The sequence below is a fragment of the Xiphophorus maculatus genome, chromosome 10 (genome assembly GCF_002775205.1).
Source record: "Xiphophorus maculatus strain JP 163 A chromosome 10, X_maculatus-5.0-male, whole genome shotgun sequence".
NCBI classification, from domain to species: Eukaryota; Metazoa; Chordata; class Actinopteri; order Cyprinodontiformes; family Poeciliidae; genus Xiphophorus; species Xiphophorus maculatus.
In genome coordinates, this window is record NC_036452.1 from 11548000 (window position 1) to 11571423 (window position 23424).

The 23424-nt window shown below is 37.2% G+C and overlaps 1 protein-coding gene across 1 annotated transcript in view; it reads left to right on the plus strand.

The window, feature by feature from the left end:
• chst15 (carbohydrate sulfotransferase 15) overlaps window positions 1-20518 on the plus strand; it is a 39768-nt gene extending 19250 nt beyond the window's left edge. The window contains exons 2-8 of the mRNA XM_005794662.3: window positions 1050-1628; window positions 4722-5061; window positions 11325-11468; window positions 16130-16286; window positions 17510-17666; window positions 19441-19588; window positions 20042-20518. Coding sequence (XP_005794719.2) covers window positions 1194-1628; window positions 4722-5061; window positions 11325-11468; window positions 16130-16286; window positions 17510-17666; window positions 19441-19588; window positions 20042-20241 — 1581 coding nt within the window. The 5' untranslated portion in view covers window positions 1050-1193 and the 3' untranslated portion in view covers window positions 20242-20518. The remainder of the gene's footprint in view (window positions 1-1049; window positions 1629-4721; window positions 5062-11324; window positions 11469-16129; window positions 16287-17509; window positions 17667-19440; window positions 19589-20041) is intronic.
• Window positions 20519-23424: the final 2906 nt, after the last annotated feature.

The following is a 23424-nucleotide window of genomic DNA, read 5'->3' on the forward strand; positions in this document are numbered from 1 at the left end:
TTTACAGAGCCAAGCTCGTACGTCTACACCTCTCTCCCAGAGGGACTGGTTCTGCAGGGTGGAGCCGACGGCTCAGCTGGGGGTAAATGACACCGCTTGAGTAAAGAGGCTGAAATCTCCAGTTCTGTTCTGTTATCAGCTGTGCCACAAGCGCTACAGATCTGTGCTGAAGGTGTGAGAGCTGGGTGGTGGTGGGGGGCAGCAGACAATATCAGCAGCTGTGAGAAGGATTGATGACTCACTTCCACTCTGCTTGTCTCTGATGATATAAGCATGCCGGAGTAGGCTGTAGGTGTGTCGTACATCAGCAACATGGAGATATACAGTACATGCAGCTGCAAGTGCATGAAACATCGCCAGAGGAAGCAGGGCTGTTGTAGCTTTTGAAACATGTGCTAGACTTTACCTCTGTGGGCTTTTTATCGTCATGCTATATTCTATTTACACCAAGTCATGTGACCTCAGCTTCAGACACAAATCAAAGGCTCAAGGATAAATGGTCATGTGGTACCGCAAGAACATTATTATCAAAATTCTCAATACTTTCATCCTTTCAACTCTGGCCCTCCTTTTTTATCTGTGTGTGGCAGTTCTTCTCTGTGAGTTCATAGAGAAGAAACTATTTTCTGATAATATAAATCCCTTCTGCAGGTCAGGCTGCATATCTGTGATATTTTTGTCCCTCGCTGTGAGAGTCCAACATGCAGCCTTGTAGTTCACAGTTTGAATTTATCCATAAGAAGTTTGTCCTTATCACTGCCTCCATATTGTGACTTTGATGCACAGAGAGGATGGGTGGGTAGAGCCGTGAGGCTGTGCTGTGCAGTACCAAGAGGAAGTCAATTGTTTTGTTTCAAATTCACATCTCTTAGTTTTTGTACTGAACACTGAGAGTGACACTATATTGCACACTCAACCATTATTTAGAGTAACTCAATTTCCTTTTAAATGGGAATCTTGTAATTCCGTTTCTGCACTTAGTGTAATAATTTTTGCTATGTCATTTGGTTTTGTCTCTCAGTTAAGCTTCTTCTATTTTTATTTTGCAGGTGTACGTAGAGGAGATGGGCGAATCTCCACCAACCACCATGGATATCAGTTTAGGGACATTTTCCCATTCCAAACTGTGGCATAAGAACGGCTGCTGCTTATGTCGTTGAGCTCTAACACTGGGCATAGTTGCTCTGGACACCATGACACAGATGGACTACAAGTACAGCCTGCTTGGCTCCACTGTGGATGATTACCGCAAGAGACCGCTGCTCCTGCAGGTGGACAACACGCCTATGAACTTGTTTGCGGTTCTGGAAGTGAAACGCGATCTAACGAGACGCTCAAGCACTGTTGGATGCAAGATCCGCCTGTACGGCTTCCTGTTCGTCCTAGCCATCATGTTTCTCATAATGGCATCATATGTTTTGACAGGGGACAAGAAGGGCCTTCTCCTTACGCCGTCCCCTTACCACCTCAACGGCTTGGTCAGTCCTGGACCCTTTGCCTTTAACCTCTCTTCAGTGGGGGACTATGCACATATAAAACTGGTGGTGAAATCCATCAAATCCAAGGTGGAATTTCGGACCCAAAGACAATGTCCTGACCGTAAAGCACTGATGAGGAGCGATCCACATGTGAGTAAAGATAAACCATTTGCTGGATACTGTATTTCTGTTCTAAGTTTAATTTGACCAAAAATTCTCCACTGACAGGCATGCTGAAGGGATTATTCCAAAACGTAAATAGCCAGTTATATTAAATAAAGTTTATGTATAATGGATGTCAATAGGTGGAATTTACAATGTTCTGTTGTGTCAAGACTTGGTAGATTGGTTTATTTTATTTCACACTAAGGATTAACTGATCATTTAGGAATAAAATTTCATTGGTCTATGAATACCTCCAAGTGGAAATACTAACCCTAATTATTTAGACAGCAAATGAGACTGTTAGCTTTCATTTTCATATTTAACCAACTCCTGGTGAGTGAAAGAGTCTGCAAAGCATAGTGTGAGATTAAGTGATGTAGTTTGCAGTAGTCAAACTGTGAAAAGTGAAAGTTAATAAGTACAAGAAGGTGTCTCTCGATACCTAATTGAGGTTGAAAAGTAGTTATGTTTTGGTATAATTTCATCTACATAAAGCCTGAATTTAGAATAAACTTGTAGAAAACTTATGAGCAAAACAAGTCCAGCTTTAGTGTACGGGAATACACAAAGGTTGTGATTGATTTATCCTAAATGATCAAAAAAAGTTTATAGTTGTAAAAACATCTGGAGAACAGCTACACTTCCACAGTATCTACTTCGATTTACATAAAATATATACTTGTTCTGAAAATCCTGATTAACACTTAATGTCTCACAGGTCTCTAATGATTCTGTTATTCTCTCACAAGGGGATGCACAAACATCTTGCTGCACACTTTGATCCTTCAAAGTGTGCAGCAAGATGTTGGAGACCTTTTATCACAGTGTTGTTGCCAGTGCCATCTTCTTTGCTTCTGTGTGTTGGGGAAGCAGCATCAGAGCCAGCGACTCTAATAGACTAGACAAAATCATCAGGAAAGCTGGCTCTGTACTGGGACTAAGGCTGGAGTCCCTGGAAACTGTGGTGGAGAGGAGGACACTGAAGAAGGTTCTGTCTATTATGGACAATAAACAGCACCCTCTCCACCACATAGTGGACAGACAGCGGAGCACCTTCTCACATAGACTGCTCCAGCTCCGCTGTCGTAGGGACAGATACAGGAAATCCTTCCTGCCACATGCCATCTCACTGTACAATAAAAGCTAAAACATTGTTCTGCACTAATCAGTCCGATTTTGCACAACTGCACTATGGCACACTTGCTGTACATATATTTACATATACATATCTGCATTTTTTTTAAATCTTTGCAAGGACTGCTCTTAAGTTGCTTTTTATATTAACAGCATTTTCTACTACTCAGTGGTAGTTGTTATTGTGTCTTGTCTCTATGCTGTAACTGCGAAGTAATTTCCCTGCTGGGTTGAATAAAGTACTTCTATTCTATTCTATTCTATTGTATTCAAAGTCCCACGGTATTTTAGCAACCTGAACATCCTCATTGTTGTGCAATTCAAATCACAGCCTGATTCAAGTAATTGTTAGTTTTAATTATATTGGACTGTGCTGAGGCTTTTGTGACGAAGCACTTTTTTTTAAAATTGAAAAGTTTAATGAATAAGAGAGTGTGGTCATCGGATGATCAATAAGCCCATCAGTGGATGGTTTCTGCATTAATTATCCTTAATATAGCTGTGTCCCTCAAGTTGCTGAGTAAGTCCTAATTGCATGGTTCATTGATATTTTTTAGCAACAACAAAAAAGCTTTAGAAATCCCAGTGAAAGGGGTTGTTTCAAATGTGCTACCTCTCTTTTACTCCCAATGTTTTAGCTTTACTCCAAAATGAACTGTATCTTAGAATAGTAAAAAAACGAACATGGTGGGAACAATTTTAAAGACGTTTCACATAATTTCTGACAGAACGACATGAAGATTTACATGGAAATTACAAGGTATTTTGGAAAACAACCTATTGCTGCTGTTTTTGCACTTTTAAATAGAAAACATGCTGAAGCGCTCTGTTGTATAGCAACCTGAATGAGCAGCTGACCAGACTCAGTAAAAAATATAGGTTTCTTTATAGGATTGTTTACTTGTTATGGGCTTTCTAATTTGTACTTAAAATAACTTTCTGCTACACTCAGTATCTGCTGCACTTCGTTTGGTTCATGGTCGGTGTAGCTGATTTAATTTGAAATTTATTATGACTTGTTTTGGTTTCAGGCAGCTTTGTTCATACAAGTGAATAGAAAAGTTTGAGCACCAAGCAAAATCACCATAATCCTTATTACTTTGAGTTAAATAATTTGATAATTATAAAAGTTTTACTCAATAGGTAAGTTTTTCTGACTAAATGTAAAATTTTGCAGGTTGAAGAGTTTCAGTGTGGGGACGAAAACCATCGAGGAATGGTTAGACAAACCAATCACTCTTAGAAAGAAATCACTGTTTCTTTTGAGATTTGTTTTAGTGTGCTTTCATTTACTTCATAAAATCAATTAATGAGTTATACAATTGGTAGTTCTTCTTCACGTTGTCATCAGATAAAACCATTTTCATCCATAGTTGCATTCAGAGACTGTACGGTGGATGAGCACTAATTTTGCAGAATTGCTTTAACCAAGAATTTCCTGGATTTAAATCAAAGCCATCTGCCTTTATGTGTTACTCTGTGATGTTGTCACCATGCATGTGCAGATTCTTCCCTATGTACTCTAGTTTCCAAAAAGGAAACTAGAGTACATGGTACTCATGGTAATTGGCCACTTTAAAATGACATGGTGGTCCAGGTTGTACCTTGCTTCCCTTGCTCACTGCCGCAGATAGGCACCAGCTGGTTGGGTCCTTGCAAGCATTAGGCGAATATAGAAAAGGGATGGATTTGCATCAGAGATTGTAAATGCATCTTAAAATCTGTGCCTTTTCTAGTAGCTGTAGTATTATGAACTAACCTGTTACGATCTCTTCTTTCTCCAGACAGCATCCAGCATACTAAAAATGTTTTAAGAAACCTCTTCCTTTAGAGTGTTAGAATGTGTTAGTCCTCTGCTGTGCAGTGTAACAGAAATCTTGTTTGAGATTGTTTTTTAAAGTAGGATGACTTGACGTATTTTTTTTCCCCCGTTTGCCTTTTCAGATGTTTTCTGTCATCCCACCCAACTTCCTGCCTGGTATCAAGAACCCCTGCTGGTATGAGGAATTCACTGGGAATATTACCACAGATCCATATAAGACAAATTTGTACGGACGCTATTCCAGGCGCTTCCGGACAGTTTTCCAGCACCTGAGGAGCACTTTCCATCACCATCTGTTACATCGCAACAGGACACTCTACCGCATGCGGTGCCTCCCCTATTTTTACATTATTGGTCAACCAAAGTGTGGCACAACAGACCTGTACGACAGACTGCGGTTACACCCAGATGTAAAGTTCACCACTTTCAAAGAGCCACACTGGTGGACCCGGAAGAGGTTTGGTGAGTAAAGCTTCCTGTGGCAAACACCAGTAGCAGCTCTACTGGTGTGATCTGATCAAATCTTTGGAGGTGCGATGTACATATCTTTATAGCTCTTTCACATCAACAGACCCATGCCTCAGGAGAGGAAGAGAGATCTCAACATTTTTTTTTAATATCCAAAAGTTGCACAAAGTAGTACATAATTGGATACTTAAAGATGATCTTCATTTGTGATCTAATACGTTATAGAATTACCTTTCACATCTGGAGAATTTTTCTCCTTCTTGTTTACATAGTAGCTCAAAATCAGTCAGATTGGATGGAGAGGCCCTGTTAACACAAATTTATTGTCACTTAATCAGAGCACCTTCTTTAAAATGCATGTAATGTCCTCTAAATGGCTTGTGGCAATCTGCAGCTGGGAATTTTGGCTTTCTTTCAAGAATACACACATATTTGTGTACTGCAAAAGTTATAGTTACTTCCACACAGTAGTGACATGTATACCTCGAAAAAGTAACTTGATTTATGATTACTGATTACTCCTTGAAAACCTAACTTAGTTGCTTTTCCGATTACTTGATTTAAAGTGACTAAGTTATGTTACAAGTTTGTTAATTATTTTCAGAAGCTGCCAACAACAGGCGCCTCTGCCTCAAAATAAAAATGACAACATGCGAGAGTTAACTGTGTTTATGGGCAGTATTTCTGCCACTACATCCTGTCCGACCAACTTCTTCAACTCTCCCCTGCTCACTGGTTTTGCATAGAAGTCCAGCTTTTGTAGTTTGATGGAGCACCTCTTGCATTTTAGTTGCAGCTTTCTACTTTTGCAACACCTGTAAACTGATTTTATGAAGTAAATGAAAGCACACTAAAACAAATCTCAAAAGAACACCTGGTGAAACTTGCTCTATCAGTTTTGTACCAGTGCAGTATACAAAATCGTTCTAAATTTTTTCATACTACAAGAGTTGACAATAAAAACAAATGATTTAAAATTAACAGTAACAATTTTAAATCTTATATCAACGTTCATTGACAATATACATCAATGAATATTAATATACTGTATATTAGTTGAAAAAAGCCTAAAAATAATAGAAATACAGAAAACCAATTGTTGAAAAGTTATTTTTCACGTTGTATTTATGTTTGTGTCATTTCATTCAAGGAAATTGTGACCTCTATATATGCACTCAGCTAGTAAGCCTGTTTTGGGAAAGACTGGTAGTGGCTTTATCCTCCACCAGGGGACATTTGTGCTCTCTCCTCATTGCATTAAACTGCTGCGTGAGCAAAGTACAGAAAATCACACTGGTTATTCTGTCTCCCCTATTTTTAAGGGTGGTACAATAGCAGTAATTCACCAGCACAGAGGAAACAATGAACCTGGACATTTTCATCTTTAGCTGACACAAACTCATGTGTTTCCAGCTAGAAAACGTGCATCTCTCTCCTCCCTCCATTATTTACACCTGTATCACTTTGTGGTATCACTCACCCTCCATGATATAACTCTGAAGTTAAAGTATATAAATATGTATATATACACACATTATATATACATATATATATATATATATATATATATATATATATATGTATATATATATATATATACACATTATATATATATATATATATATATACTATATATATATATATAGTATATATATATATATATATATATATATATATATATATATATATATATATATATACTGTATATATATATATATATATATATATATACTGTATATATATACAGTATATATGTATATATAATGTGTGTATATATACATATTTATATACTTTAACTTCAGAGTGAAGTTAAAGCTTCACCCTGAAGACTTTAGACGAATTTAGATTAATCTAGACTTATGCTACATTTCCCTTGAACATAGATAGCTGACTGTCGTTGAAACCATGACATCTGAATATGTCAAATACATATTCAGTGTGAAGCCTTGGCATGCTTTGAAGCCACACAACCAACTGACCCTGCATTTGCACTACTTCAGCACTCACTGTTGCACTCATTTCTTACATCCTGCCTCTTCAACATATTTCTTATCTCAGCATTTAGTGGTTGCTTATTTTGCATCTTTAGTTCATTCTAATTTCCATCCCCATGTGTATTTCTGTCTTATTTAAACAGCTAATTGTGCAATAATGCATTTTCTAATTAGACATCAAATTATTTATTTAATAATACCACTGTTACATAAATATATCTTACACGGAACATGTCAGAGTGAGATTTAATGGAAATATTTCCTCATTTAAGTTGCTGAAAGTTAAACATTATGAATCAATAATTGGCTTGTTTTTGTCAGAATTCTGAAGCATGAGTAACCTACTGATGCCACTGCTCTGACTTGGCAATCCGCTGAGTTTGAACAGGTGGCAAACAAGTCATTCACTCTAACAAAGAGACAAACACAGAGCGTCGAGGAGTAAGAGCTGCCTCACAGCAGACATCTGGTCGCATGTCAGTTCTGTTGTCGGAAAGTGTGGTGCCATCGTGTTCTGTTTTTATTCTGCTGCAAAGGCATCTGTGATGTTAAAAGCAATACTGCACCATCATAGAAGAGATTTAAAGCTACAGTAGGTAAACTTTATAAAAATATACTTTTTACATATTTGCTAAAATTGTCACTATGTCCTGACAGTATAAGAAGAGATTGATAATTTGTGAAAAATATTAATCTCTACCGCCTTCTCCCTGTGAGCTTAAAAAACTTGGAGAAACACACTTCTCCCGGTCAGAAAAAAAAACAATCAGAACTTAGCACTTTCAATCATCCGCTGCTCACACACTTCTGTTCACCCCGTAGAGTTGTAGAGGAAAGACTATAGCGCACATTTTCAGGCTAAATGCATGGTTTTCTCAAAACCCCCTACTGCATCTACAAAGCCAAACAAGATGAGGTAGTGACTACGCATTAGCCATTTATTGCCTCGTTTCCACTGACACTGGTTTGTCCACTTTGGTACGCTATTCCGTTTTTTTCCATTACAAAAGTGGTCCATAAATCCATTCCGTACCGCACTGGCCTGGTCAACACCAGTCCGTTGTTCTATGCTTAGCAACCACAAACGTCGGTGTATTGAGATTTTTTGTGATATGCCTTCAAAAAAGAAGTAGAAGAAAATTCTTAGTTTCTCAGGTTTCACCTTTATGTTTTTATCTCAATATAAACTGAACATTGAGGAACAAACAGCATTAGGAAGATCAGGGATAGAGATATTAAGACTTTTAAAGTTTTTTGTGGAATAATATCTCAAGCATTGAGCATCCTTTAATCTCCCATAGCAGTCATTCAGCTGTACAAAACCCTTGGAGACTGAGCGTTGCCTTCGAGGAACATCGTTACTTTAGTATACTGTACTATGTGACTGGAAAACACATAATACTGCCCCTTTAAAGTCAAGATGCAGCAAAGTGGTTTTTTCAAAAAAATCTTTTGCACTTTTTTGCACTAGAAAAATACTTTTAATATGGTTCTTTAAACTTATCCATTTGTTTTACTAAAAGGAGTTTAAACTGCAGGAGTGGTATAATTAAGCAATAATATTGTAGCAGATTTTAAAATCATAATTTTTTTTAAACCTGTGTAGAAATTGAAATCAATAATGGGACACTGCTTAGCAGTGACACTACGTTTACTTTAGAACAGTGGTTCCCAAACTGTGGGGTGCGCCCCCTAGAGGATGCGCGGTGCCATTGGAGGGATAAAGGCGGGGCGCGGGAAGCGGTATGGATAAATTAAAAAAACAAAACAAAAAAAAAAACAGTTACACAAAATTGTTTCACTGTAATGATGGTTTGTAGTTTTGTTGCAACCTGAAGTGTGAAATAAACTTCAATGGAGTTTGAAAACAAAATATGTACATAGGTTTATGTCTGGTTGAACGATGTGTGTGCCCAGTTGATTGTTTTTTTCTTTTTTGGGGGGGATTTTATTGTAATCTATAGGGAGGCCCAGAAAATCTTTGGGAACCGCTGCCTTAGAAGGACATTTTGGGTTATTTTTGAGTTTTGATTGTTTTAAAATTGAGTTCCTTTTCTGCACTCATCTAAACATCTTTTTAGATGTGATTTATGATAAGACCTTGACCTGATTATTTCTAAGGTCGCAAAGATTTTTTGTGTAATAAAAGAGGCAAGACATCATACTATACTTAATGCATGTATATTTTTCATTCCATTCCAACTGAAACACTCATTATAGCTTATGAATAATGGAAAGCTTCAGGAGCTCCGGAGACAGACTTTAGTGGAGTGAGTCAGTGTGTGTGGGCTAATAATGTTTGCATTTTTAAAGAATGTTTCTTATAGGAAAATGAAAAGAGGGCAGTGAAGCTGAAGGGCACTGATCTCCCTCTCAGTTAAGTGCTCTTTTATAGTCACCTCTGATTGCAAAATCAAACAAAGATTAGATAATGGCTTAAGATTAAGTTGGTTATACAAAACATGCAGTCAATTTTCACTGAAGATCAGCAGCTATTCTTTCACAGTGTGAGTGTGAGTACTATGCTGCCAAGATTGCTTCTTACAGTGGACTCAGGTCATTTTTATCTTCCAGCTATAATTAACACGCACAATTTATTTTCTCTGCATATGAATCACATTGATTTCATTGTCACTCTGTTTTTTTGGTGTTATTCTTATTAGCATCTAACCAACAGTACTAGTTGTTTCTTTAAAGAACATTCCCAAATTGTAATCACACATATCAAAAGATGACTGCCTGTTACAGCCAAAGCAGTTCCTTTGAAGTTGATCCAGATTCTGAGCTTAATCCCTCTGACATTCCAAGAACCTAATTGCCAGATTGTTTATTCTGCAAGCAGTGCTTACTTTAATATGATGTGTTTAGTTTGGAATTGATGATTATCTTCAAATTAGTTATTTGCTTTATGGTTGTTTTTCTGGAGCTCGCAGTGGTGCAGCTGTATTTCTGCGATAGGTTAATGTCCCACTTCGTTCCCTTTTGCGTTCATGCTCTCTGTCACCTACTCTTTATCCCTTCCAGACATGTACTCTAGGGCAGGTGCTGGTAATCAGCGCTTTTCTCCTCAGGCATCCTCTGAGGACACTCTGAATTCAAATGGCCTTGTTTTGTATTTATTTATTTCGTTCCCCCTTGGGGCACTGCTAGACTGATACATAGAAATGGTGAACTGATGTGATATGTGCCACATAGCTTTCGTAGACGAGCAGCCTGAATCTTAAGCAAATGTGTCTTCTTTATTCAGCAGAAGTCATGAAATACAACGCAAGTGCTTGACATTTAATTTAAATTCTAAAAGAAAACGGATGGCAGATCCATACCAGAGCTGTTGCATCTGATTTAAATGTGAATTTTCTAAATGAATATTGATACTGACTTGCTGTTGGAAACTTTAGGACTAACATGTCATTAAAAGAAACATCTGTTTGACTTACCTCATTTTTCTAATCCTGCATACATGCTGGAAAGTCATTTACCGAGCAACTACAATGGCATAGTAAATTTTAATCACTATAATTATTCTGTGCCCAGCCACAGCTCAGATGGAAAACACATTTTGCTTTAAAAGCATAAATTGGACACTGGCCTTTAACTGGAAACATTAACAAATGGAGAAGAAAAATCTAAACTGAGGTCAGATTTGAGAATGCTCAGAGTTGATCACGAATATGAGATAAGAATAAATAGCACATCTTATGTTGCAACCAAGCACTGGTCCTCACAGCAGAAATTAATACCAACTAGAACTGCAAGAACTAATAAAAGGGGTTCATTACATTCTTATCAAGTCGAGTTATCGAGGTCCCTTTTGATGTAGTTCACTTCCCATTACCAGCACTGAGCAAACATGCCTTAATTAAACAATGCACCTCCTTTTTACCCAACGCTCCACCTTGGAGCTTCAGCACTTCAGTAACTTTGGATGTTTGTCTTACTAAGTACACTGCTTTAAAATCATGCTCCTGTATCTCTTAATATGTCTGATATATGGCCATCCTGCTAGGTAGTATAGTAACCTATTTTTTCTTATATCGTGATGAGTAGTAACACATTTTTGTGAAAGGGTAGTGGCACACATACTCAACATAGGTTCTTTGGGAAACATAGCAAAAGCATAGCAAGTAAAGCTAAATACTCTCAGCTTTTTGTCAGCATTCCTGTGTCTCTGCAAGTTTGAATCCTGAATAAAATGGCAAACAGACTTGCATCTGCCAAGAAGAACTGAGATAAATCCTTCTTGATGTTTTTTTTTTTTTTCAGGTATCATTCGTCTCAGTGAGGGTTTGCATGATCGGTACCCAGTGGAGGACTATCTTGACCTGTTTGATCAGGCTGCTTACCAAATCCAGGGTGAGCTAATTGCAAACACCAGCGGATCACCCAGCCACCCAAATGTTATCATAGGTAAGTTACATCATGTGTTAACTTTAGAAGCCAATACCTACATCATAATTGGTAGACAAATTCTTAAACTGTAAAATTTTTTGAAAATAGTTTGTCAGTGTAGTTGTTTGCAAAACTTGAAAATAATGGAACAGAACCAGGGACATAAAAAACTGATGCTTTTAGAGTTATTTCACCATAAAGTAAGGTTGAGTAGAAAAACATAAACTGGTCATTGACATAAAAGTAATAGCGAGGGTACATTGAAAAAAGAAGGCTATGTTGTCACACTGCATTCGGGGCAAAAACAAACATTAAAAGGATGATGGGATATTCAACAATGTGAAGCACAATTCTCATTAGGATAGACAAAAGATTTGAATGAAAAGTCTTCTGTGCTCTGAAAGCAAATCCAGTGGGTTATTAAAAAGTATTTTTTGTACTGATCCCTAATTGTAATATGTTTGACAAGGTTGAATTCAAACAGGGTTTTTTTTAATCTATTTGTTTGTCAGGTTAACTAACACTAGAAATGTCAGAAAAGCTACCTTCTTTATGTCTTAAAATTTAAAAGAACCCTTGTATTTAGCTGTGTGGGTTAAAAGTGGCATAACATGATGCATTGCATCCTCCAGTACTGCCAGCCCCCCAAAAAACAAGTGTGCCCTTTCTTAGTTGTTATTTTCTAGTATCAATCTCTGGACTCGCACTGCAATAAAAAAAGAGGGTTTTCACATCTTCATACCAAGGTTGATGCTGCATGTGACAACTTAACTCCAAAATATTGCATTTATCTAGATTTACTCCAATCAAATTCCATGTTCCAATGTCTGTAAAGCTATGACCTGTTTCTGATTTCTCTTTAAGAACTGTGGTACAAGAAGATGAAGGAACTCAAAAGAGGGTTTTACTATTTTCAAAACAGAAATTACCTGATCACATTTTAAACTGTCTATTTATCAATAAAAATACAGTCCTTATTCTTTATACTCCCTAAGAATGGTAGATTCTTACTTTGACTGAGCTTCATAAACTGCTGCCAAAATTTCTATATCAAGTCTTTTCTATGATAGAAGTCAAAAGGAACAAATTTGCTGTACTACATTTAGCCTTCCTGTTATCTTCAGAAAAAGTCTTGCTCTTTCACTCTCTTGTAGTCCAAGACTCAGTTCTCTTTTAAATAACTTATTTTCTGTGCTACTTCTGATTTATTTGTAAATACCTCACTGAAATTATAATAGACAACTTTGATTCATCTACCCTCTGGACTTTGGTCGGTAAAAGGAAACATTTTTTGATTTTCAACGTGCCGGTCACCAATCGCGGCAGATTGACAGTCATCAGTTAGTTTCTAGCTGCATCTTTATAGTTTCAGATCTTACAACGTATGAAAGCTTGTCAAAACTGCCGAAACTTGCTTTTGTTTCCACTCTCGACCTTGACACAAAGAGATTATTTATACAAAAGGACAATGAGAAAAGAAAGACACATCTCGCTAATTTAAATAGCAAAATGTTTTGTTCTTTTATTAATTTGCATAAACAAATGCAATCAAGAGTCAGTGTGCCTGGAGTATAATTAAAGCATGTTGGATGCTGAGCATCAAAATACATTTATTCAGTTTGGAGAGGTTTGTTAATAGTTGACCTTTATAAGCCCATCGTTGTCTACAGCAAGATATCTCTGTGCTCTTTATGTGACATAAAAAGCCAACCAATTTGCATTAAACTTCAAATCTTGATCTCTGATGAAGCGTAAACCAGATACGAACATCCTGCTTCTCACTGTGCTTAAGCAAACTAAACATACGCTATAAACTCTGCGAATCAAGTGCCAGGAAGCTGCTTATTACTTTCGGTCTACTCATCGATCTATTGCGCGATGAGCATCATAAGAATGATTTGCCAGCAGAGAACTGAGGGTACAAGATACAAATGACAGCACGCCACACGACACCTGAGACACTGCTAATCAGATCTGCAGGAAGTTTTAGTACCACAAACATTTCCTGCCAACCTTAATCTTCTGCCTTCCTGTTTTTTTCCTTGTCAGAACATCGCTTTGTGTCGCCGCCAGCTCCCCTCCCTCGCTTACTTCATATTAGTTACTCAGGTCATGTAGCAGCGCTCTGATATGTGTGCGAAAGTGCCCCAGCAGTATCCTGCACCGCCAGTCAAGCTGCACCCAGGAGCGTTTTTGGCATTTGTCAGTGTCCTGCAACTTCACTTGTAATCTTATATTTCAGAGGCTGCAGGTAGTGAGGCTGCTCTGCGGGAGCCACTTCAGCAAAGGAGTGTAATTTTTTTTTTTTCTTTTTAAAAGAGAGCCGGTGACTCAGCTCTAAAGAGACCCTCTAACATCTTTCTAATGCTAGACGTCCTTCTGCCTCAGTTAGCCACTTCACTGGAGTGCTTTATAAAGAAATCTTTTTTAAAAAAATATCCACAGCAGGGTGGAGAAGCCTACAAACCGCCTTCCTCTATCAGCATATCCTGTTTCCAGCTTCACTGCTCCTATCTGTTCCTGCCTTTTCCCATCGTCCAAACACTGTGTCAAAGAAACGACTCAGCTGGAAAGGAAAACTGATTTAACGTTTCGACAATAGCCTTTTCACACTGCACTGAGTTGAGCATAGCGTGCTGTGCTGTTTTGTTTCCCTCTTTAAATAAGTAATCCTTGTAACGTGGTGGGGGAGTGTGCCAAAAGCCCACTCGGTATTCACTCAATGCTCCGGGAGAGCCCAGCAAGGTGCAGGCCTCCGGCCAGGATCTTAGCTCTTCGATTCTCCTCCGCCGATGGTCAGGTTGGGGAACCACAGGAACGACGGTCTGGCTCCTACACTTGTTTACCCGGAGCAAAATAAACCCTCTTTAGCTGACACGGGGTCCTTTAAATAGACAAGATTACAGTTTGTATCATTTCAGACATAACGGCATTAGAACCGATCCAGTTTCACATTCACCGTTGTCAGCATAGAAAATAAGTCTCTTTTCTGAGGGAGAGAGAGAGATAAGGCTTCACTTAGCAGATAACGGCATAATGAAGGCACAGGCAGCCTAATGAATACTGAATATATTTCTCGGTGCAGCCTGATAAAGTTGCTAGGCTCAAATTGTTTGAGAAAGGATGTCGTTTGACTTGATATGAGTACCACAAGTGTCATTGTGTTGACAGCAGTCACGCTGCAGTTTCTCTTTACCACCAAAGATGCAATTATGATGCCTACATGTTTGCTTGTGTGCTCATACGAACATAATGCTAGAGCAAAGAGAATTTTTAGTGTTTGCTATTTGCAGGTTTAATTTAAATGAGTACAGTGAGGAAAACAAGTATTTGAACACCCGGCGACTTTGCAAGTTCTCCCACTTAGAAGTCATGGAGGGGTCTGAAATTTTCATCTTAGGTCCATGTCCACTGTGAGAGACATACTCTTAAAAAAAAGGAAAAATCCGGAAATCACAATGTATGGTTTTTTTAAATAACTCATTTGTGTGTTACTGCTGCAAATAAGTATTTGAACACTTGTGAAAATAAATGTTAATATTTGGTACAGTAGCCTTTGTTTGCAATTACCCATACTTATTTTACTCACAGTACAGTATATGGAACTTGATCAAAGTTAATGTTTTATATACAGTCCTTGATTTCTGAGGGAAAAAAAGCATTGACATGCCTTGAACTATTTTAAGTTCTGTCACATGACCACAAAGTTCAATGTATTTAATTTGGATTTTTTGTTACAGACAAAGTACTGTGAACTATAATGGCAAGGAGTCATGGTTCTGATTTTTTTTTTCCCAGTAAAAATCTGAAAAGGACACAAACACATTCACAACAGATACATTCAGCTTAATATGGTCCTTTCACTGATTGGAAACGTTTGAATTTCTTAGTTTCTGATCACCAAACAGGCCTGGTTATGTTGAAAACGGTCCAGTTCTGCTCCCAATTCAAATTCTCAGCACATCTCTGGTTGTAAATGAGAGTACCTGTCACACTGCCTTCAATTGGCTTTGAAATGCAAGGCTTGTTGTGAATGTCTCTTAATTTACATGAATTATAACTCCTCAACCATCAAAACAATAAAGAACAGAAAACTTCCATCAGTGATTAGCATACTCATCTGAATGCATTCATGCACAAGACTCTTTGAAAACATGGACATGTAGTATGTAACTGTTACATATTTTCTGCTGAGTCTGAGCTCTGATCTAAACAGATATGTTAAAAATATTTTTCTTTTCTTCCAATTTAAAATTGTGAAGTAGAGAAACCTAATTAGTGATATTTATGTTTCATGTATCCTCAGCTTTACGTCCAAATAACCTTTGAAGCAGAAATGAAGGAACATAAAAGCTATATTCACTGTAACCTAACTGACATCTGCATTTAATATGGCCTGCTTGAACCCCTTTAAAACATGCGGTTGGTTTAATTTCATGACAAAAACAACCATATGCAGCACAGAGACCTAAAGGGTGGAGCAAGCCACAGCAAGTTTGGAATTATTTCTTAAAAGAAAATCCCCAGAAACGTAAACATGAGCTGTGAGTCTCTGAAACTATAATAAAAGTAGCAGAAACGTGTTTCCATATGTGTTTTGCTTTAAAGCGCAGCACCGTTTTTTAATACTCTGATTGCGCTCGTTCTTCATTTCGACCACATTTGGTGTATTCTTGCAGGAGAAGCGAGTGCCTCCACCATGTGGGATAACAACGCCTGGGTGTATTTCTATGACAACACCACAGAGGGAGAGCCACCGTTTCTCATCCAGGACTTTATCCATGCCCTACAGCCAGAGGCTCGTTTCATCATTATGCTCAGGGATCCAGTGGAAAGGTTGGAGGAATTTCTATCACACTGCCCTCAATTGGCTCTGAAATGCCTGTAATGATGCAGCTCTAAAACAAGTCCCTATCACAGCTGTTTACCCTGCTGACACAGAGATGCTTCACCACTTTATGGGAAACAAGAGCTCTGGCTGTTATGAAGGATGTGTTGGGCTTTTACTGGGGCTGCCTGTCATATAAGTTGTTTTGTGACACGTTTATTAAACCTGTGCAGAGCTTCCTCCTGAGTGCCTGACACTCATTTTAAACTTGGTCTTCTTGACTTATTTCTTCACACTAAAGAAGATCATGTTTGTTGTCCACACTTGTGTTAAAGAATTGCATATCGTTGATTAGATTTATCATACTGTTTGTGTTCATTATGAAGTAAGGAAGAGAAACAAGATTGCTATTACTACTAAAAACAATAATGATCAATATGATTATTGTCATTATGACCTGTCCTGGGTGTGCCCCGCCTCTCTCCTAATGGCCGCTCCATAAAGGCACTATTCCCCATGACCCTGCAAAAAAAAAAAAAGCAGTATTCACTATGGATGTATTATTTACTTTTTAAAATGTTTGTAGAAGCATTACAATATATACATAATAAAATTAATGAAAAAGTAAATCAATGAACAAGTGACATTAAATTAGGATTTCTGTTGCTACTTAAAAATTACCTGTTCCAAGCAGGGGTGTCGTGTCAAACTCATTTTTACTTTTGGGTCTTATGAAGATCATGAATGTCCTCGAAGGGCCGGTTGTGTCAGAATGTATTGACAAAACCTATAAAGTTTTAATGAATCTCAGCATGCCTGTCTTGGAATGTTTCACATATCAATGTTTTTATGTTGTCATATGCAGCCTCCAGTTTTAAACAAAACACCTAAGTGAACAACATGCTAGAATAAATTTGGTGTTTATCATGGTGAGTTCACTAACTGGGAAGAACATGATTTTTGAGTTTTTGAAAAGTACTTGATTCTGGTCACCAGTTCAGTTTTTAACAAAATAGCTTTTTATTATAGAAAGATACTCTGGAGGCATTTCTTGCTAGGATCCTCACACTTTTGCATTGTCTGCAGCCTTCTAAGAATGTGGAGCAAAAAGAAAGAGTATTATTTAATGCACATAAATAAAATACATTCAATCAAAATCCATTTGCCTTTAGCTGGGAATTTTACAAACCTGAAAAGGAAATGTTAACAGTGCTTCTCTGTTTTCTTCTAGGCTTTACTCTGACTACCTGTACTTTGGAATTGCCAATAAGTCTGCGGAGGATTTCCATGAGAAGGTGACAGAGTCCCTGCAGCTATTCGAGGGGTGCCTTATGGAATACACAATGCGCTCCTGTGTGTACAACACCACTGTCAACAATGCAATGCCAGTGAGTGGTCCCTCCTTCCTCCTTTTGTCTGGCAGGCCTCCTTTAAAGTGAAATTTAGTCACCAGTTAATAAGATGGTGGGAAAAGACAAGTAGCAAAGGCTTGAAGAAGGAAAGAAGGAGGGCAATCCACACTTCATTAGCACATGTTAAAGGACTTTCATAAAAGAAAGCGTAGCCTCTCTGGCTGCAACAAAACTTAGTTCGGCAAAGCTATGAACCTCCTTAAGACCATCAGACTAAATCTTTACAGTCAGCCAGTTCAGAGCCCTTGTATTAGGATCCTGGCCAGCTTTTCCCACAGTACTCTGGAGCTGACTGAGTTAGAGGAGGAGGAGAAGGAGTCTCGTCAGTCCTTTTTTTGGCTCCACACAGAAACTGTCTGGTATTTAGAGGTCCTGCTCTCCAGCTGCCTCCAACAAGCTTGGTGACCCTGTGAGGGCAATGCCTGCTCTCTGCAGCTGTTCTCAAAGTCTGTCCATTGATTTCAGAGTTATTAATGGATGTTGAAAAGAACTACAGCTATTTGCGCTGTAGTGTCAGATTAATAAAAAGATACATGTCAGCAAGACACCTAAAGTAGCCTGAAACTAAAGTGAGTAGGAAGTTTTAGGAAATCAAATTACTGGTTTTAGACATAATCAGTGACTTGGTCATGCTAATCTAAAATGGGGTTCATACATCAAGCATTCTCACAGACTATATGAAAAAGTAAGTTGGTCTCTTCAAAATCAATCTGAAGGATAAATTCTTTAACTTTCCTTTGTAAAAGTTTTAGCTCTGTAAAAGAACCACAATGTGATTTCTGTGTCCAGTGACTCCAAAAATGTAAACAGCCTGGTAAAATGTTGTAATCAACCTGACATGTTTTCAAGTGTTGCTCAACATTTCTCCTATAAAGGCTAGTAAACAAATTTGTGTGAGGATCAAAAATAAAACAAAAGAATGCTATAAACAAAACAACCAGATTGCACAATTGTGTGCACCCTTTGACTACAATTTTTGAATCACCTTTTGATTGGATAATGATAATGATAATGTCAACATTTAGTTTCCTTTGTAGCATACCCTACATCAATTATAGGAGACCTGAAATAGGCCCTTATTCATAGTACCATCTTTCAAGCCATAGTTTTCAGAAAAGAAAAAGAGCAATATTATTAAATTGTAGACAGGTTTCAGCAAGGAATATGCTACAAAAAACATTAGAGTATTATATCTTGAATCAATGGTGAAAAATTATCCAACACTTTACCTAAAAGCTGTGAATAAAATTATTAGGAGTTGTAGATACTGTATGTTCCATAATAAATAATTTTATTCATCGAATCACTAAAATCTACTTTAAATTGCTTAGTAAGTTAAAAAAACACAGAAACAAAATTATCCTAAAATAATTTTTAAAGGACTATATCATTATGTGAGAACAAACATTCAAAATATCATTATTTTTTAAAATATTCTAACATTTATTAGTTACTACTGATCAAACAATAATAATAACAGGCAACCTGTGGGAGTGGATTTTTGAGTTTTTTGCCAATGTTTTGTTTCTGTTTGTAAAATTACAACCCATATAAAACATTATTTCTCACAACTCCCCAAAATAAATATGTGCACTTACTCCCATGATCATACACTGGATTCACATGGAGGAGCAAAGAAAGCTTTGAAAATACTTTTATGCTCCTGTTTCTATGTTCCTCTTCAAAGAAAGCAATATCTTAAACAGAACTAGATGATCTAAGGTTGCTTCTCTTGTTTTGTTCCCAACAGGTGAGACTGCAAGTTGGCCTTTACGTTGTATACCTAATTGACTGGCTGACTGTCTTCAGCAGAGAACAGATTCTGGTCCTGAGACTGGAAGACCATGCCTTCGACAGGAAAGACACAATGCATAAAGTCTTTGATTTTCTTAATCTTGGTAAGTAGGACTTAATGATTTTTTACAGTCTTCTTAAAATTTATGTTCACAGGCACTCACTGTCTGGAGGTACTTACTGTCTTGCAAAAAAAGGAAAAAGAAAAAAAGGGGTAAAACCATCATGGGAGAGACATACCCTCAAAAACTGGTAGTTATAGTGAAAGGTGGTATTGACTTATTTGGTTAATTTAAAACAATGTTTCCTTTTCTGCCTAATTGAAATTTTTTATGAGTTATTCTGTGTTTGTCTATTATATTAAATTCAAATGAAATATTGGGTTGTAACCTTACAAAATGGTAACAACATTAAAAGGTTTTAATACTTTTGCAAGGAGCATTGTGTGTTCAATTAGATTTTTTCTATGAGAGATCATTTCTTACTGTCAAGTGTCATTCATTTATTACTGGGTGCAGGAAGAAGTGAAGTGACAGAGTTATTTGTGTGTTTTACAGGGCCATTGTCAAAAGAAATAGAATCACAAATCACAAAAAGTCCAGCATCAAACACCAGGAGACCAGCTGACAAGAACCTGGGACCCATGCTGCCTATAACTAAAGAAATTCTGCAGGACTTCTACAAACCATTTAATGAGAAACTGGCAAAAGTGCTGCAAAAAGAGTCCTTCCGCTGGGAAAATAATTCCGAACTCTGAACGAACTTCTTTCAACAAGAAGGAAGAATGCAGAACCCCATTTTTGGGTTTATCTCTTTTAAGTGCCCATAGAAAAATAAAAGTATTTTAATGTAAATTATTTTTAAGTTATAAGAGCAGAGATGAATCAAAGATAGAAAATAACAGCACAAGCAACTCTGGCGTTTTTGTGTGATTGTGTGTGAGAGAGGAAGAATGATAGACTGTAAGTGATGCTGGGAGACCTTTGCTTCTGTGTTTTGTGTCCAGACATATAAAATTAAATTGTGAATTTCAAGTATGGAACATAAGGTCTCATCTTTTTTGTCTTTATTGGTTTGATCAATACAAACAACATTAAGACACAACTAAAAATCTATACAAGTCTCAGTTTGGTATTCCTGTCAGAGTTTTGCGTGAACACTGATGAGAACAGCCAAACACAGCTGATTACTAAGACAACAGCACCCTCTTCTGTAACCTACATGCCACTACAATAAAAGAACGGCTGAGTCTGAGACTTCTAATAAATACTTATATTCACTCTCTATTTCGACTTATCTAAGCCAGAGTGCATCTTGGAGAGGTTGCTAGCCCTTGACATACCTAAGGGCAATTTAAACAAAATAAAACATATATTCAACATTTTGATTGTTCAGTTTAAGTACACTAGCTACCACAGCAAACCTGCTGAATCAAGAATCTTAACTTAAAAAAACTTAAACAGAACTCATCTGAAAACACAAGTTTCTGTTTCTTAAACAGAAACTAAAAATCAAGAAAAGTGTAACATCATGCTGTGCTTTGGCTATATACACTATAAACTTGCCAGTTGATGGTTTAAGTTATTTCAGAAAACTGGTTGACCATTGGTTGATTTAATGCTTCAGACATTTACGGTACTTACAATGGATTCTCCTGGGAGCGATTTACCAAATCAGGACAGATTTAGAAAAAAGTCCAATGGAAATGTTTAGAAACATATTTTGACAACTTGTTCAACCATTTTTCACATAAAGACTTGTGAGACAAACTTGTGCTTAAATGTGGAGGTTCAGACTATTCAAGAGATTGATGTAACACATTTTGATCAACATGAAAAAAGCAAATGAAAATGTAGAAAACAGTGTTTTCATGCACAAAAGCATTTGCAACTTGTTTAAAGACCTGATAAAGGGGCATGGCGGTGGCGCAGGGACAAAGTGCAACCTATAGCTGTAGGACTGAGTCCATGTTGCAGTTGTCGCAGGTTCAAGTCCCAGCCCAATGTTCTTTGCCACATGTCTTCCCCCACTCTCATTACTCACTTTTATGTCTGACAAATGCTAAAGGCACTAGAGCCAACAAAATCTTTTAAATATATATTGAACAGTTCTATTAATGTAAATATGTGACAAGGTGACTGACATATCTGCACACCAAATTACATCTGCGCAAGAGCGGTTAACACTATTGCCAGTGGCAACACTAGTGGCTATATTGCTATATTTCGTGTCTATTCAGATGTTAAACATAGCGTCTGAAAGTCAAACTTTTTGTCAGGTCAGCTGTCATAAAAACTGTAATAGGTGCAGGGCTAGATTCAAATTATGAATTAAATTCCAGTTTTTAAAACTCAAAGTTGTTTGTTGCATAATCAATCTATAGTTCAAATAATCATAAAAGAACAAAAAATAACATAAAACTCCTCCCTATGAAGAAGAGTGGAACTGGCCGGTTCAATTCCCCCTCTGCCCGTCCTTATCATTTGTGTCTTTAGCCAAGACACTTCTTGCCTGCTGGTGGCGGTCAGCAGGCAAGAAGCTGACCACTTATGGCAAGATTATGGCAATCTCAATTTGACATAAAAGGCCATTATAAATAAAATGTATTATTATTGTGATTACATATAAATATTTAGCATGACTTCAACATGAATATGTATTATACTCTAAATTAAAAACATTAAATAGTACTTGAAGTATGACTATATCCACCAGAGGGCAGACATTTCCTTTGAGAAACTAAAAACATATCCAAAATACCTCATTTTCAATCCCTTGAAAGAAAGTCAGATGTCAGTAATCTGTTCGTTTGGCACTTTTCAGATTCTCCCTGTTTCAACTGTAAAAAATTAACTTGAAGCTTTTGAACGTCATGAGATCAGTTTAATGTCCATGCTGCAATAAAACAGGTAATGCAGTACTCCTGTTGAATAGTTATACATCCCAGGGAGATATTCTTTCTCTCTTAAATCAAAGCCATCTGAGGAGAAAAGAACTGATTGAATGACATTTGAATATTTTACTTTTCAAAGATCTGGTTCATAGCTTCAGTGCCAATGAATGCCTCCAACCAACTTTAATTTCCTTGGAATTTACCATTATTAGTAAAACTTTCTGCAGTTTGAACTGTGCTCTATCAGTCTACAGTGACTGATGGGGACCTGGATGATTACAATCCAAAGAAAATGTTGGAGAGCTCCTTTCAAATGCACATTTAGTTTTACATCTGGCTTTTCCAATGCTTTTTATAACTTCTGTGCTGAATTTTGGACACAGTACAATAAAAATATAACATGTTACCATAGAAAATGATTGTCTTTTCAGATTCTGAATGTTCTCTCAATCAACCATCTCATGTGGAACTAATTTATTATGGTAACAAATACTTAATATTTGGCCTTACCTCCACAAAAGGATAACTAAAATTCAGTCCAACACAGGCCAAGTGAAAAAGAAGAGCAAAGGAGTTCAGTATGCACAACTGTGACAGCAGATAACTATTAATACAACTAGTTAAGGCAAACACCGGAAATCATTTAAATGTAGCAACAATAGTGTTTTATAGCTAGGAAAAGATCAGCAAAAAAATACATTGAATATCATCTTAGCTAATCCTTTCTGGGGGCAAATTTAATTTTATCTCTGCCCCACTGCATAAGCAATGGGGCATCTGATAACGTATGCATTTCAAAAGACAATTATACATTATGGGCTCATTGCATTTTTAAAATCTCTCAAAGTTACCTTATTTTTACCACTTGTCCACAAAATCCAGATTTGTGAGTGCATGACTGCATGGTGTTAAAAAGGCATATAGTCTTTTAGCTAAAAAATCTAACATTCCTTTTAGTGCACCAAAGCACGTGTTCTCAGGGTTCACTACACAGCTTAGAGCAAGATTATGGAAAATACATTCCCACTCCATAAAGACCAGATTTCA